An 18,172-nucleotide genomic window follows, 5' to 3' on the forward strand; every position below is an offset into this window, starting at 1 on the left:
GAGATACTGGAGGTTCTAAAAGCCTAAGTGCTTTCCTTTTTCTCTGGTGAGTAAGAGATTACACTGTTGGTATTAAGTGAAAAGAATGGGGAGGGGAGGGAGAGAAGACTTGAGAAGAGCAGGTAAGAGACAATATAGCTGCTATGGAAAACGAAAGGCTGCTGAAGAGGAACAAGTAAAATAACTGCTGAAATGGCAAAGAGAGTCCCGCTGAGGTAAAAGCTAAAATGTCATAAAGATACCAATTCACTCGGTTCACCAAAGAGAACAGAGAGATAAAAAGCCACAGAGTTAGAGGCACAATGAGCATACTAAGGAGCTCAGGTTTTATTCTATAAGTTCCAGGAGACACTGAAGGTTTTCAATATAGAAATCACACGTTGGATATAGATTTTAAGTAGACTACACTAATTGTATTGAGGGGGGAATTAGCAGAAGCGAGACAGCCAGTTTGGAGCCTCTCTCATTACTGCAGATGATTCTACACATTTCTGAAATGTTCTGAAATACAGACTGTTGATAGATTTTGAGGATTAAAAAGTCTTTGAATGTATTCACACTGAAATTAATTTAATTTTAGCACTGACCTAGAGAAATATGTTTTAATATAATTTTTACTTCACAGATCTAAAATATGCTATGTTTAATCTCAGGCTCACACTTGGGTTTAATAATTGCCTTATAATTCAATTCAATAGAATTTATTATCTATTGTATATAAGATATTATTCTAAGCACCCTAATACATTTTCTCTATAAATAATAATGGCAACACAAATAGCAGGTACTTAAAAGACTAGGGCCTATTATTATTTCCAAAATATTTTCCTAGATATGAGATTATCTAAACTTTATTTGGCAAATCCTGATGGATACTACCTTGGGTGATTTACATAGCACAAACTACTTTGTAATGTTCTTGACTTTTTTCCCTACAGACATGTAACTAAGGATGGGGAGAGTTAAATAAGAGGACCAGGTGACTTCATATTCACAGCCCCAGAATTATTTATGGTTATGTGCATAAACAAGAAATCTCTTCCATTTTCTGTTTTGCTTTCAGTTCGGAAGGTATATTGCTTTTTATGTCCCCAAACTTCATTTCCTCACTGTGGCACCAAGGATATTCCTCTTGAAGGATTTGCTTGGCAAACTAATACATCTTCCAAGATACACTGCATTCAGAAAAAAAAATGACTTCAGAGAAACTGTGTAGTGTACCTACTGTAAAACTCATAACCATCATGACACAGCTGAATTCTCAGATAGTATACAGCCTTGCTTCAATTATGGTATGAATTCAAGCAGCTTAGGTTTCAAATGAGGACTTTGGTCTAGAAAATTTTATTATTTAATATTGCACTAAAACACCACTATTTAATAAATAATATCTAGCCAATTCAACTGAATAATTTGCCTAATTCAAAAAAGAAAAAAATATCTTCCTCAGGTACCTTTACATTAGCTCTACCTCATCCCAAATATACATTCCTGATTTTCTTTTCAAGGATTTGACAGAACCTTCCCATATCAGTATATGCAATGCCATATCTGAGTATTAATAAGCTCTGAATATGGGCAAGCAGCTATTGCACATATTCAAAAGGAATGTTCTCTGTCCCATCTATTACATTTTCATTTTAAACAAGATTTTTAAATTGCAATGTACCAAATCAGATAAATTAAAATATATTACTATTGAAAAGGTAATAAAATATTTGAATGAAACACAGTATTTGACTACTAGTTCTGATGTTAATTTTGAGTCTTCGTATTCAGATGTGAAATTCTTAGGGAGCCAGGGTAAAGTTAGCAGCCATAGTACAGCTGCTCATCCATACACTGAACAAACTTGTATTGAATACCTAAGTTAAAAACAGGTTTTTTTTCCTCCAAGAAATTAAATAAATCACCATCCCTTCTTTCCCATTTTTTTGTCCATTATTTCAATAGCAGTTTTGAGGAATGCTTAAAACATATAACTATATTCTTTAATACATAATTTATATCTAGTCATCTTTTGTACCCCTTAAAATGAAGAGGAGATGAGGAAACATAACTCATTCCAATAACGATTTAATCATACTAAAGTATGATATGCATTTATGAAACACTGAAACAGTGTATTTAAAGTTTTCAATTAATTAATGACACTCTATAGGAAATCTAAAAATTCTTGTGCTTTCTCTGACACAATATGTATATAACAAAAAAGTTTTTTAAAATATTGCTATTTATCTAGTTCCTACTCTTTTATTTAGCCTAAATTGGGGAGGGGGCAAATTCTAACAGCAAGATCGAAATAAAAGAAAAAATAGCCAATACAATAATACATACTACTTTTCATATATTAATAGAATTAAATATCTGCACTAGTATGGAGGAGATGCCATGAGATACCCTGAGGTATTCTGTAGAATATAAATCTAAATTTCTTTATTTTTCAAAACCATTACAAATAATAATAAGGTTTTTTTCCTGACAATGTTATAATTAATTATGTAGATATGCAGTTTGAAAAAAAATTATGTAGATATGCAGTTTGAAAAAAATCAACAATTGAAATGTCCTTTTCACTGTTTCTGACAATTATTACATCACAGCTGAGTTTGTGGGCCCTTATGCTAGATACATACCACAACTCCAAATTGCTCAGGCTCACAGAGGTCATCATATTCATTCCTCAGCTGTGCTAATTCACTGAGTACTTTCTGCTCAGGAAGATGTTTTACAAGGTTCTAAAAAGAAATAAAAGTATAAAAATTTAATATTTTATTATTAGGACTATTAACCCTGCATTAACAACTCTAAAAGTGATTATCTAGGGTAGAAATTTCTGATTGAGATTCTGTTATACCACTAGTGTATACTCCCCTTCTCTCCCAAATAAATAACCAAAAAATGAACTACAATTTAATGTGAATAAATGTACAAATGCATTTGCTTTCCATGCACTGCAGTACATAAATGATAAATAAAAAGATCATATGGAAGTAAATGACACTGAAAAATTACTAACTTTCTGGGCCTTAAACTTATATAGCATAATTTTTAAGCTTTATTTTCTATCAGGAAGTCAATTCATTTGGAAAACATAGAATTAAATTATATGTAATAATAATAAAAGTCAACTCTAGTCTTCATAATTGGCAAAATTTGGAATAATCTTTAATCTATAAACCACACAAAGCCTGCAAAAAATCTCCCATTAATTACAATGTATTTAATATACACAATGCATTCCCACTCTAATGGAGAACCAAGCGAAAGTAATGAAGTCTGATACATGTTCAAGTTTGATGCTGAAGAGAATCAAAATTGATTAATTCTTCTCAACCTAGTTTATCTTGGACTATGATACAGTTTTAATTATCATTACATTAGCATGCAACCAACATTTTGGGGACATGTATGGGATTTCAAAAGACATACCAAAGGAAGAAAAGCAGGAAAAAGAGATTTAAGAAAGTAAGGTTGACACAAAATGGCAGAAAAGTACATTCCAGGGATTGGTCCCACCACGAAAGTAATCACTGAGCTAGAAAGAGTAAATAAACTACTTCAAAACACTGAAACCTAATTGGATACTTACAACAAAGGAAGTGCTTGTTGAAGGGAGACACTGCTGCTCTCTGGTAAGAGAACAACATGCACAAAATGGGTATCAAACCCCATTCCTCAGCACCACTGTGAAGAGGTGCTGGCTGATGCCAGGGTGGGCAGTGGGACTCATGTTATTTGAAATTTGAGGACGTGTATTTTGGTTTCCTGAAGGGCCGGTACGGTGCTTGCCTTGGTTTCAACCCTCTTAGGTTGCAGTAGCTTCCCAAGATGGCATCTATCAGAAGACTTAAATAGACAGAAACACCTCCCCCTGCTTTTTGGAACCAGACATTTAAGGAAATCTTTGTCAGATTACTGGCTGACAGCAGAGATAATAAAACCCTAAATCCAGTAACCATACACAAGGAAAATACAGCTTGCAACAACTGTTGGGAAAAATTACAAACAAATAACTACAGCTCTCAGCAAACAAAAATCAGCAGTCATTGAGGAGTAGAAAAATCCAAATTCCAGAGTTAAAATAGACTCAAATGTCCAGTTCTCAAAAACAACAAAAAATCACAAGGCCTGCAAAAACAAAACAAAACAAAAAAACCCAAACAAACAAACAAAAAAACAGGAAGGCATAAGCTACACAGGAAAGAAAAAAAAAGAATATGACAGAAACTATCCCTGAATAAACTCAGATTTTCGAATTAGTCAAAAACACTAAATCAACTATCTTAAATATGTTCAATGAGCTAAAGGAAACTATGAACAAATACATCAGTTCTGAGCAGGACCTGAAAGAAGTCCACACTGAGATACATTGAATCAAATTGCCAAGAAAGGGAGTGATTTTAAAACAGCAAGAGGAAGTGAATTGTCACATTTAAGGGACCCACAGTAAGACTGATATCTGATTTCTCCAATGTAAGCAAAAAGGTAGTGGGATAACATATTTAAAGTTCTGAAATTTAAAAAAAAAAAAACTCTGAACCAAGAATTCTGTATCCACCAAACTAACCTCCTTTAAACAATGATGGAGAAAGTAGATATTCCCAAATTAACAACAACAACAACAAATATAATTTACTGCTAGCAAACCTGTTCTGTAAGAAATACTAAGAGGTCCTACAGACAGAAATAAAAGGACACTAAACAGTAATTCAAAGACATAAGAAATAATGAACAATTATAAAGGGAATTACATAGATAAATATAAAACCCGATGTTATTGTACTTTTGGTTTATAACCTTTTTCTATGATTTACAAGGCAAATGAGTAACACAATAATTAAAAATCTATGTTAATGATCATACAATGTGCAATGATGCAGTCTGTGACAAAAACAATATAAAAAGGACAAATATGTATAGGAAGAGTGGATGTTATGAAAACTAAGTTTGTATTATTAAAAATGGGTTGTTATAAGTTTAAGATATTAATTATAATCCCTAAAGAAACTAATAAGAAAATAACTGAAAACACAGAAATAAAGATGGGAATCAAAATAGTAGGCTACCAAAAACAAATCAAATATAAAAATGGTAATAGAGAAATTAAGGAACAAAAACATGTAAGAGATACAGAAAACAGCTAACTGGAAGAACTAAGCCCTTCTTTAGGAATAATTACTTTAAATGTATATAAATTAAAATCTCCAATTAAAAGAAAGAGCTTGGAAGATTGGATTTAAAAACAAACATATTTATCTATACACAGTCTACATAAGACTCAGCTTTAGATAAAAAGATACAAAGAGGTTGAAAGCAAAAGAATGGAAAAACATATTCCATGTAAATAGTAACCACATATACACACACATACACAAAAACAAACTGTGGTGGCTATATTATTGTTAGACAAAATAAACTTGAAATAAAAAAAAGTAACAAGAGACAAAGAAGGATATTCTATATTGATAAAATTTTCAATGCCATCAGGAAGATATAATTATAAGCAAATGCCCAACTGAAAGCAGAGCTCAAAAATATATGAAATAAAAATTGACAGAATTGAAGAGAGGAAAAGGCAGTTCTAAAATAATAGGTGGAAGGGCCCATGGCTGGCTCAGTCAGAAGAGCATGTGACTCTTGATCTGGGGTTGTGAGTTCAAGTCCCATGTGGGGTGTAGAGATTACTTAAATAAATAAACTTAAAAAATAAATAAAATAATAGGTGGAGTATTTTTTTAAGATTTTATTTATTTATCTGCGAGAGAGACAGAGAAAGGGAGAGGCATAGCAGAGGGAGAGGGACAAGCAGACTCTGCGCTGAGTGTAGAGCCTGATGCAGGGCTTGATCACACAATCCTGAGAGATCATGTCCTGAGCCAAAATGAACAGTCGGACACTTAACCATCTAAGCCACCCAGGCGCCCCAATAGGTGGAGTATTTAATACTCCACTTTCAATAATGGATAGAATAAGAAAACAGAAGAATAACAAGAAAATAGAGAATTTGGACATCACTATAATCTGATTACCCCGAATATATTTATACAAAACATTCTTCCTAACAACAGCAGAATGTACATTCTTCTTAAGTGCACATGGAACATTCTCCAAGATATATCACATATTAGACCAAAAAACAACCCCTAATAAATTTTAACTGACTGAAATCACGCAAAATATCATTTGTGATCACAATGGAAATGTCACTAGAAATAAATAACAAAGGAAAAGGAGAAAATTCACAAATATGCAGAAATAACACACTCTTTAAAAAGCAATGAGTCATAGAAGAAATTACAGGGGAAATTAGAAAATACCTTGATATGAATGAAAATGAAAACACAACATGCTAAAACTTACGGAATTCAGCAAAAGCAGTGCTAAGAGGAAAATTAAAGCAATAAACATCTACATTAAAAAAGAAGAAAGGTTTCAAATCAATAACCTAATTGTATACCTTAAAGAGCTAGAGGAAAATCATACTCAAACCAAAGCAAGAAGGAAATCTATAAATTAGAACAGAGGTAAAATGTAATTAATTAATTAGAGAACTGGAAAACCAATAGAGTAAAATCAATGATACTGAAAGTTGATTCCAAAATTGACAAATCTTTAGCTACAACAAAAAGAAGACTCTAATAACTAAAATCAGAAATGATAGTTGGGACATTATTACTGATTTTATAGAAATTAAAAAAGATTATAAGAGGATACTATGAATAATTGTACACTAGCAAATTGGATAACCTAGAAGAAATTGACAAATTCCTAGAAACACACAAACTACAAAAATTGAGTCCAGGGGGAAAAAAAAGAAAATCTGAGTAGACCTATAACAAGTAAGGAGATTGTGTAAGTAACCAAAAACCTCGCAACAAAGAAAAGCCCAGGACCTGAGAGATTCACTGATGAATTCCATCAAATATTTAAATAAAAATTAACACCATTCCTTTTCAAACTCTTCCAAAAAAATTAAGAGAAGGGAACACTTCCTAACTCATTCTACAAAGCCATCATTACCTTGATATCAAAACTGGTCTAAGACACAAGACAACTACTACCTCAGGCCAATATCCCTTAATAAACACAAGTACACATTAAAAGATACAGTAGGCAACATATAGCATAAGTCCCATGGGAAATTACTGTATCATGTTCTGTACAACTGTACAAGTTATCTTTTGTTCTCTCTGCTTATATTTTCCCTCCTTCTAGTTAATTTTGCATTTCCATTAAACTCTAGGCCTGCAATGGCATCCATTGTGTAACTGATGAAACCAAATTTAAAATATCATGCCCTTTCACTTAAAAGAAATATGAATATTGATATAACAACATGTACATATAACCAAATGAAATTAAGAACATCCATTATTTTGCCTCATTAATATAATTTTCTTTTATAAAATGAAAAGGCAAGTAAATACCAATTTATTATTTCCATTTCTCCAGAACAATTTTCAATACATGTAAATTACTCAATTGTTTTTTAAAAATTTTTCTGTTAATGGGATTTTTGGTCAAGTATGTTATTATGAAAAACAACGAATCAGTTTGGGTACTTCAATAATTGTGACTACAAGGCAACTAAGCTAGAAAGATTAAGAACGGTATTAAAATTATTAAAAAATACCAATTCTGCATATTTCAAACTTTTCATCTCAATTTTAACTGTGAAAATAAGTACAATAGTATGAATCAGGACTAAAATAAAATTTCAGCTCAGAATGTGAAACACTGTTACTTTGTTTCTCTTCTAGCTATAGGTAACCTGATAACTCATCTTCAGAATGCAGGCTCCATAGTAGGTGACATACCGTTTCTTCTTCTCTTCAGCTATATGAAATATTTAACACATTCAGCAGACTTAGATGTATTCTGATTCTGGATACCATTTTATGGCTGTGTTACAAACTTACATAACTGCCAGTGATTAGTAGGTTCTATTTACAAGTAAGATTTGGAATAAAACTCACTCTCTCTCATGTGTAACAAACGCAGACTACTATTATACTACTTATTGCTTAATGAATCAGCTTCTGTTAGAATCCCATGTTGCAAGTGGCTATCACAGTCAATCCCTAAAGATACCTGATTTTTTTTTTTACCTACACACTAAACTTTATACACAAAGATGTATTATAAGATTGAACATTAATATGTTTTCATGCCCATAAATTCCTGAATAGAAGAGGCAGGAAGATAAGATGACAAAAGAGAGACAAACCAGTACAAATTTGCCTCCACTCTCTTTCACTTACTCATCAAAAGCATGTCAAGAGAAAAAATGAAAAAAAAAAAAAAATACAAGTTCAAGGCATGGTTTGAGACTAAAGTGGACAGTCTGCAGAATCACCTGGAATTCCATTTGTATGGTAGACTAAGGGGCCTCCTGGGAGAGAAATTTCCTGCCTAATTGAAGTGTATCATGCAATAAGAAAGCCAACCTGCATTTTAAAATGCAGGAAGATGGGAGCACCTGGGTGGCTCAAATGGTTGAGCGTCTGCCTTCTGCTCAGGTCGTGGTCCCAGGGTCCTGGGATCGAGTCCCACATCAGGCTCCTGACTCAGCGGGGAGCCTGCTTCTCCCTCTCCCTCTGCCTCTCCCCGTGCTCATGTACTCTCTCTCTCTGTCTCAAATGAATAAATAAAATCTTTAAAAAAAATGCAGGAAGAAAGCCTGTATTTTCAAAAGGATTGGAGTGATTCTGAGTGCAGCAGATGTGTTTCTTGGTTGTATCACCAGGCTCAGCCTGCCCACCCCCAACACAGTCAAATGTCTGAGTGCTGTGGAAAGGGGAGCTGTGTGATGAGCACACTTTGGTACACCTCTAGTCAAGTATATTAAAAAAGGAGAGAAAGGAAGAAACGTATGTTTCTGTATTTTGCATAGAACACTGCATACCCTTTGCACACAGAGGGCTTCAGTACACAATAGCTGTGGCCCATGGGAAAACTCCTCCCCTCTCCCCATATACAGTCATCCTTAGGAGAAGCTTCAAAACAGGAAATGAGTAAAATTACCCACAACTGCCACATGGTAGCTGACAAATCTAGTTCATGGGATGCATAAGATATTTTTGGAGACCCCTAAAAAGATCTAATGTAGGGGCTTTTGGAAAGAGTTGCGGTCCTGCAATAGTAACTAGGAATAAAAGAAAAATACAGGTGAACTGATAAGACTGGACAAGTATTTTAAACTTAAAAAATTTAATACAGCTTTTGACTTTTGGTAGCTTAGTGATACTATCACTACTTATATTCTCTAAATAAATTGCAATGGTGAGTTCTGACACACTCTGTAAGTGAAAAGCTGTTCATAATAGGAGCTAGATACTATAAATTTTAAAATGCAATTTAGATTCTGACAAATTGTGAGGTGATAGGCAAATATCTTATAAAGTTGCATCCCTTCCATTTTTCCCTCCCACTCCTCCTGTTTAGTACTGAGCATCTTCTTTCAAATACTTCAAGATTTGTGTTTAAAAGATCGATTCTCAGCCAATACGAAAGTTTCATCCTAGAAAATGTCAATGAGCGGAAGTTTACAAAGAAAACAACAAAGGGGAAAGCAGTAACTATGTCACTAAATGAGCAGATTTTTCTTCATCTTTTACATATCACAAATCTACTTTCTGCTGATTGTCACTGTTATCTGAAGAAATTTCTCCTAACAGACTATGGGCTTTTAACTACTTTTTACATTTTTACAATTACTCTATAATACTTTCAAAACTTTATTTCCTTTAAATGTTAACTGCACACTTAAAGGTTAGTTAAGTGAAAGTATTGAACCATAATGCCCTTTCCTTCTTGCCAAAACATAACCTTTCTTTTTTGTCTTATATCTCATTAAGTCATTTTAGTAGAAGAGTAGGGTTAGGTTCACTGTAATTAAGTCTATCATTCGCCATATAAATGAATTGAGGCCAGTATTTCTTTTTTTAAATTTATTATTTATTCCTTTAAAAATATATTATTACAGTGTGTGTATGGATAGACATATACATATTTATATTTCATATAGAATTATATAGGAGATACATATATATGTATACAAAACAGAATTATTATTATTTTTTTTTTTTTAAAGATTTTATTTATTTATATGAGAGAGAGCACATGAGAGGGGGGAGGGTCAGAGAGAGAAGCAGACTCCCTGCCGAGCAGGGAGCCCGATGCGGGACTCGATCCAGGGACTCCAGGATCATGACCTGAGCCGAAGGCAGTCGCTTAACCAACTGAGCCACCCAGGCGCCCCAAAACAGAATTATTTTAACTTATGTTTACAAATACTTTATTTCCTTTTTTAAATCCAGACCAGAAAAGTTTCCCCAAAGTCCTGAATAAATCTCTGTGATCTCAACACAACCCTCTCCCATTTTATCTAGTTAAAAAACTCAGTCCCTTGACCATTCTACTTCATTATATGTTTTTCAATACTTTCTTATGGCATATCTCAAATTATGTGCGTATATTTCATACTCTTAAATCACATTTATGCGCTCTTGTTCTTTGGGTTAAATGGCATACACATTGACGCTGGGCCTGGTTCTATACTTATTTTGTGTTTCTTTCATCCATGCAGCTAATATATACTGGCTGCCAAATATGGGATTGCCACCATGTTAACCACTAGAGATTCTGCCCTCATGAAGATTACAGGTTCAAAAGAGCCATATATACTCCTAACTACACAGTGGAACCATAATCAACATATGACTGATGATAATTTGTATTGCATTTTATTCAAAATATATTTCTCTCCTTTTGATTTGATTACTAACATTTCTACAACTCCTATAATAGACTCAAAAAGCCAACTAAAGTATATTAAAATGCTGATTAACTGGCCTAAAGCATTCAGGGGGAGCTTTTCTAGCCTTCTCCATGGAGCCACCCTTTAAAAAAAATAATATTAGTTGATAAAAGGACACACAAGCATTGAACCCTTGATGAGAAAATTCCTGACCCTGGAGTATAACAATTGCGCCTTCCAAAGAAGCAGGCTTTGACAGGTTTCCTACCTATTTAATCAACTTGTCCCATGTAAGGAAACTTTTCTCCAGTCCTCTAGAAAGCTCACCGACCCTCCCAGGATCAACATTACCTCAGTGTTAATATGTCAAACCAATAGCTCCAGCTCTCACCATGGGTAGCCAGCTTCAAGTTCCTTGTTTTTGACAGTCCCACCTAGATATCCTAACATTAACTCAAACTGAACAAATCTAAAGGAGAATTCATCTGCACTCTTATTCTTACCTCTTATCTTATCAGCTTCTTACTGATTCTTACCTCTTATCAGCATCTCCTAACAGCCCCATTCTGCCAGCAAGAACTGGCATTCTCTCCATCTTCTAAGCTTTCAAACTGGCTTACCCCTCAGTCACAAGTTCTGACAACTCTTAACCAGCAAAATCTCTTCGGAGTTCAATCCTTTTATATTCTACAGCCAAAAATATACACACAGAAATCACATGGTATTCAAACATTTCCTAACTTAAGCTCAATTAAATGTGTTAAAGTATTCTAGCTCTGTAGTAGGTTGATGGAGATCACAGATATATTTACAACTTCTATAATAATAACAAGAAAAACTGTGACTACTTTGTACACAAAAAATTCAACCCCTGCTAATATCACGATCCTATTTGTTGAGAAAATGCATTGTTTCCTAAAATAATGTATATGATTTACACTTAATCTGGAAGATAATTACTAACACTATTCCTTTGATGTTGATTATCTTCTATTTCATTTATCTCCCTCTTTGTACTAAAAATAAAAATCAGAAATCATATTAAACCTAGAAGGTGATTTTTAGAATTAAAAATATAGAATATACAGAATGAATGACTATGAATATTGAATAAAATATGAGGAGTGTATGCCCAGGTCTAGCTGTAATATGTTCATCCTAAATATAACACAGACTATCCATGTGATTAATATTCTTCTACATATTATATAACCTATATGTATTTTAAATTAACACATTTCAAATAAAATATAAAATATCTTCTCATATAAGTGGGCCAACTGATATTCTCAGATACATAATAGAATAGATTCATATCTGTTAAAACAGGTAACAGGTATACAATACCTTAAAATGTCCATGACAAACTGCCACAAATGCAAGGATGCATTATTATTAAATACTATATATAGATGTTTCCAAAGCTGAATATTACTCCAACAGTCAATACAACTATCTAGGGAGTCTGAAGAGTGCTAACAGCTTACAGATCATGAAATGAGAGTATTGCAATGCACTTGATGTAGACTACGCCAAAAAAAATACCTGGAAATTTCAGCCAACTCTACAGGGGTGTTTATTCATCTATACCCAATCATTTCACTTCACAAAGTCAGTGTTTCTCTCCCTTGATTTTTGTTTGGTCAAATGAAATGATGCAATTCTATGTATACTGTGAAAATTAGCACACTAACAGAATATGCATATAGTTAAAGAAAACATGAAATATCAGAATGCTACCATACCTATGCAGATCCAAATGTAAAAACACCACTATCTAGGAAAACAATAACACGCAAACACGAGGTTGCTTCTATTTCTGAGACCATAGTACCAGAAAGTCATTTCAATTAGTTGAAGAGATTTATACTAGAAACTGTCATACATGATTGACTATCCTTAAGTATTTACGTCTCTGGGTTTTTTTAAGATTTTATTTATTTATCTGATAGAGAGAAAGAGAGAGAGCACAAGCAGTGGGAGCAGCAGAGGGAGAGGGAGAAGCAGGCTCTCCACTGAGCAGGGAGCCTAAAGCAGGGCTCAATTCCAGGATCTTGGGATCATGACCTGAGCCGAAGGCAGAGGCTTAACCGATTGAGCCCCCCAGGGGCCCCTACTTCTGTGTTTTCATGTAAGAACAGGTTATAGACACCTGCATCCAAAATAAGCATAAAAGTATAAAGCCAATATGAAGCATTCATAATGCACTGGACATTTTGACACATCAGGTATACTTGGAATGTAAAATACACTGACTTAAACATGGTGGCAGATGAGAAGTATCTAACAGGTTTGTCCCAACTTCCCAATAAAAGCATCATTGAGATACTTTAGAAAATACTTTTACTTCTAGCTGACTGGTTATCCTAGTCAACTGGGTAGTCAAATGGAGTAGGGGCTGTCAATTTATAGAACACATAAAATTCTTTAAAAATACCTTAAAAAAAAAAAAAGCACTAATCCAGAGACATAACCAAATACTGAAGACTAAGACGATCTTAGGAACATCTACCAAGTGGTCTGGAGTTTTCACCTTTAATGTGCCTAAAATATTAAGATGGAGCATACACAAAGCCTAGACCTTTTACAAGATGAGAGGGAAAATTCAATTCAATTTCTTGTGTAAATATAAGACCCCAAAAGATAATATCCCCAGTGAAAGGCTTACCTTCAAGAAAAAACAATGCTCACCCACAGAGGAAAACAGTATGAAATCTTGCCTACTTTCGCCTTGACTCTGGGATCTAGGGTATGGGGTTTCTCCCCTATAAATCTCTAACCACAAGACACCTCCCATGCAGGTTTTTGGCCAGAATTTAACTACCTAGTTGTCAAAAAAAAAAAAAAAAAAAAAAATATATATATATATACACACACACACACACATACTGAAGGAGAGATAAAGAGAGAGAGAATGAATTTAAATTTAAATTTAAATTTAAAGTGATTAGTCTTTGGTAGTGCTCCCAGACGTCTGGCAATAATTCATGCAAATTTCCAAGAAAAAAGTACCTTTAAACTTCAGTTTCAAAGTATTCTCACAGATAAAGTTTAGTAACCATTAGTTCACAATAAAAATAAAGATAACATAGAAAGCTGTGAAGAAACATTAGTAAAGTCAGCAAAAACAAACGATAGAATTAGACTTATAAAGACACAAGATATAATACTGGAAAAACAATTTCTAGAGATAAGAAATGTAATAATTGATATTAGAAATTCATTGGATTAGGTAAAACAGAAGATGAGGCACAAATCATAAAAAGAATAAGTAAACTGGACAACAGGCCTAAAAAATATCCAGTAAAGTACACAACATAAAGACAAACCATGAGATGTAAACACAAGAAAACCTAAACAGAGTGAGAATGTTTAAAATATGTTCAATTAGAATTACAAAGGCAACTATGAATAGAGAGAATAAAAGATAATACTTTAAATAAAAATGGCTTAAAAAAAAGGCTAATAATTTTCCAGTATGGATAAAATAACAATCATTAAATTCAGGAAGCCCAATGAATCAGGATAAACAGAGGAATTAATGTTGCTTAACAACAATCAAAACGAGGTATTGATGAAAAAATCTGTTTACACTGCTGAGAGAAAATAATTTGAAAGCTAGAATTATATATCCATTGCAAATATCTTTTAAGTTCAAAGATGAAATAAACATATTATCAAACTTTAAAGTGTTTACTATGACCAAAATCTCATTAAAGGTACTCTAAAAAATGTGTTTCAGTAAGAAATAAAATGATCCTAGAACGAAGCTGTCATATAAAAAGGAAGGTATAAACATAAGTTAAATATATGACTAAATTTAAGTAAACATGGATGAAACAGTAAACATATTGTCTAATTTAGATTTAAAAAAATAACTAAAATATGGACCAACAGATAAATTAGGAAGTGTCAAAATTTTTTTTTTCAAAGTTGTTAAAAATGATGTAAATAAATAGATACACATGCCATGTTCAAAGATAGGAAGAATCAAATATAAGAATCTCAATAGACACAACTTCGCAAGTTTATGCAATTGTAATCAAATATTATGACTGAATTTTTGCTGTTGTTTAAACTTGACAAACTGATTATAAAATTTATGTGGCTGAAATAAGAGAGAATAATAGTCAACACATCCCTGAAAAGCAACAAGATCAATGTGGTTTGACATCCCCTATCAAAGACACCTGCTGAGGGCAACTAGCCTGAATGCCAGCTTTTTGTTATGCTTTACCTTAAAACCCAAGCCCCTGAGCAGTCATATAACTGCTTTTCTATGAGAAACCTGTACCAGCCACAGTGTCTCAAGACCTCACCCAGAGGATCAGGGCAGTTCTGCACTGCACTGGGTCTCTAAAATTTGGAGTTCTAAAACCCAGCCACATGCCAGGGATAAAAGACAGGAACATTGCACTGCCAATGGGTGGGCTGACAGTGCAAAAACAGACATGGTAGAGGCAGGGATCTGATGGAAGCCTGGGACACAAGAGGGTAGATTGTTTGCGCTTCTAAGAGGGCTTCCTGAAAAGTGGTGGATGCAAACTCCCCTTTCCAGGGAAGAGAGCAGGCCAATGCCATTTTTCACCCCTCCCATCAACATGAACAGACTTTCAACAAGCAGCACAGCGCACACAATGGAGGCTTGGGCCTGATTACACCACACCCCACCCCCTAGTACACTTCATGTGCCTTTTATAACAGGCAAGTGTGATTGGGAGCCAGAGCAGCAACAGAACCCTTCCCCAGAAAATGAAGACAAAACCGTGCACCCACCAGGTCTATTGATCATAGAGCGTTGAAAGCTTCAGTTATAGTGGAAATAGGACCAGGCACAGGTATTCTTAACACACAAAAGACAAGACCTAGACAAAATGCAAGGACAAAGGAATTCATTCAAAAAGAACAAACAACATGAGGTCACAGACAGGGAGCTAATCAAAAGAGATATAAGTAATACACCTGAACCAGAATTTAAAACCACAATCATAAGCATACTAGCTGGGCTTGAGAAAAGCATAGAAGAAAGCAGAGAGACCCTTACTGCAGGGATAAAAGACCTAAAATCTAGTCAGGCCAAAATAAAACATTCTATAACTGAGATGCAAAACCAACTGGATGTAATGACCACAAGTATGGAAGAAGTAGACGAACAAATAAGTAATATAGAAGATAAAATTATGGAAAATAATAAGACTGAAAATAAGAGGTAAAGAAAAATATTGGATCGTGAATGAAGACTTAGGGAACTCAGTGATCCTTTATGGAAAGCATAATAACGTCCATATCATAGGAGTCCCAGAAGAAGAGAGGCAAAAAGGGGCAGAAGGTTTACTTAAACAAGTTATAGCTAAAAACTTCCCCAATCTGGGGGAAGAAGGAAACATCCAAATCCAGGAGGCACAAAGAACTCCCATCAAAATCAACAAAAGCCGGCCAACACCAAGACATATGGTAGTAAAATTTGCCAATTACAGAGATAAGGAAAGAATCCTGAAAGCAACAAGGGAAAACAAATCCTTAACCTACAATGGAACACAAATCAGGTTAGCAGCAGATCACCAAAGAAACTTGGCAGGCCAGATGGGAGTGGCAGGATATATTCAACGTGATGAATGGGAAAAATATGCAGCCAAGAATATATTATTCAGCAAGGCTATCATTCAGAATACAAGGAGAGATAAAGAATTTCACAAACAAAATGAAGGAATTTGTGACCACTAAACCAGCCCTGGAAGAAATATTAAAGGAGACTCTCTGAGTGGAAAACAAAGACCAAAAGCAACAAGACTAGAATGGAACAAAAAAAAATCTCCAGGTGGGGGGCGGAGCAAGATGGCGGAGGAGTAGGAGACCTGGATTTCGTCTCCTCTCAGGAATTCAGCTGGATAGGGATCAAACCATTCTGAACACCTACAAACTCAACAGGAGATCGAAGAAAAGAAGAGCAACAACTCTCTCATCAGAAAAGCGACCACTTTCTGGAAGGTAGGACGTGCGGAGAAGTGAATCCGAGGCGATATTCGGGAGGATAGACGGCGGGGGAGGGGCCTCCGGCGGCCGCTTCTGGCAAGTGATAGAGCCACGGTGCACAGAATCAGAACTTTTAGAAGTCTGCTCTGCTGAGGGACATCACTCTGCTGGCTAAGCGGGGGGTGGAACCCTCCGGGACAGTGTGGTCTCAGGACCCACGGGTCACAGAAAAACCGGGGGTGCCTGAGTGTGGCAGAGCTCCCAGGGATCGGAGCAGGGAAGCCGGCTGCAGAGGCGGAGCCCAGGCGCGGGCTCTCAGCTCGGGGTTGCCATAAACCGTGATCCGCGGCACAGTCGGACCAATGTTCCTCCAGCAGGGACCCAACAAGCGGCAGATCCGGGGAGACTCACCTTCCTCCCCCGGGAGGAGCCTCGCGGGAGTGCGCCGCAGGGATCTGCTGGGTTTGGAGACTCCACCCGGGGTCGGGTGCCAGAGATAGAAACCCGCGGTCACAGGCCGGGTGAGCACGGAGTGCGGCTGGAGACGGGAGTGACTGACGGATTTTCTCTGGGGGCTCACTGAGAAGCGGGGCCCCGAGTTCTCGGCTCCTCCGCGGCGGAGATTGGGAGGCCGCCATTTTCACTCTCCGCCTCCAAAGCTGTACGGAAAGCTCGCAGGGAACAAAAGCCCCAGAGAGCAAACCCGAGCAGATTACTTAGCTGGGAGGGGGCAAGGGCGGGGCAATTCTGCCTCCCGCAAAGACATTTGGAAACCACGGCAACAGGCCCCTCCCCAGAAGATCAGCGAGAACAGCCAGCCAAGACCAAGTTTACCGATCAATGAGAACGGCAGAACTCCAGCGCTAGGGGACTACTGCACATAGAATTCATGGCTTTTTTACCATGATTCTGTAGTCTTTCAAAGTTAATTTTTTTAACTGTCTTTTTTCCTTTTTTTTTTCTTTTTGAATTTTTCTTTTTCCCTTTTTCAACCAACATCTTATCAATCCCTTTTTTTAAAAAAAAAAAAACATTTTTATTTTTCATTTTTAGAGTCATATTCTATCCCTTCATAGTAGTTACCCGTATTTTTGGCTTATATATATAAGTTGTTCTCTCTTTAAAATTTTGAGATAGTTTCTTCTAACAGATTAAAATATACCCTAAATCTCTAGTATATGGTGTTTTCTATTCCCCTGCCTGATCACATCCTCTCCCTTTTTTTTTTCTTTTTTTAAATCCTCTTCTTTCTTTTTTCAAACAACTTCTTATCAATTCCTTTTATAAAATTTTTTATAATTTCCATCTTTACAGTCATATTCCATCCCTTCATCAGATCAACCCTTATTTTTGTACATGTATAAGTTTTTCTTTCTTTAAAATTTTGGGAGGCACTTTCTTCTAAAAGACCAAAATACACCCCAAATCTAGTGTGTG

General features: G+C 35.3%; 1 protein-coding gene across 1 annotated transcript in view; it reads right to left on the bottom strand.

The window, feature by feature from the left end:
- Positions 1–18,172, bottom strand: part of DIAPH2 (diaphanous related formin 2) — a 979,600-nt gene that overhangs the window by 467,325 nt on the left and 494,103 nt on the right. Inside the window, exons 19-20 of the mRNA XM_044911596.1 lie at positions 6,364–6,383; positions 2,637–2,738 (exon numbers count right to left, since the gene is read on the bottom strand). Of these exons, the coding sequence (XP_044767531.1) occupies positions 2,637–2,738; positions 6,364–6,383 (122 nt within the window). The remainder of the gene's footprint in view (positions 1–2,636; positions 2,739–6,363; positions 6,384–18,172) is intronic.

This window comes from Neomonachus schauinslandi, chromosome X, assembly GCF_002201575.2.
Source record: "Neomonachus schauinslandi chromosome X, ASM220157v2, whole genome shotgun sequence".
In the NCBI taxonomy this organism is placed as follows: Eukaryota; Metazoa; Chordata; class Mammalia; order Carnivora; family Phocidae; genus Neomonachus; species Neomonachus schauinslandi.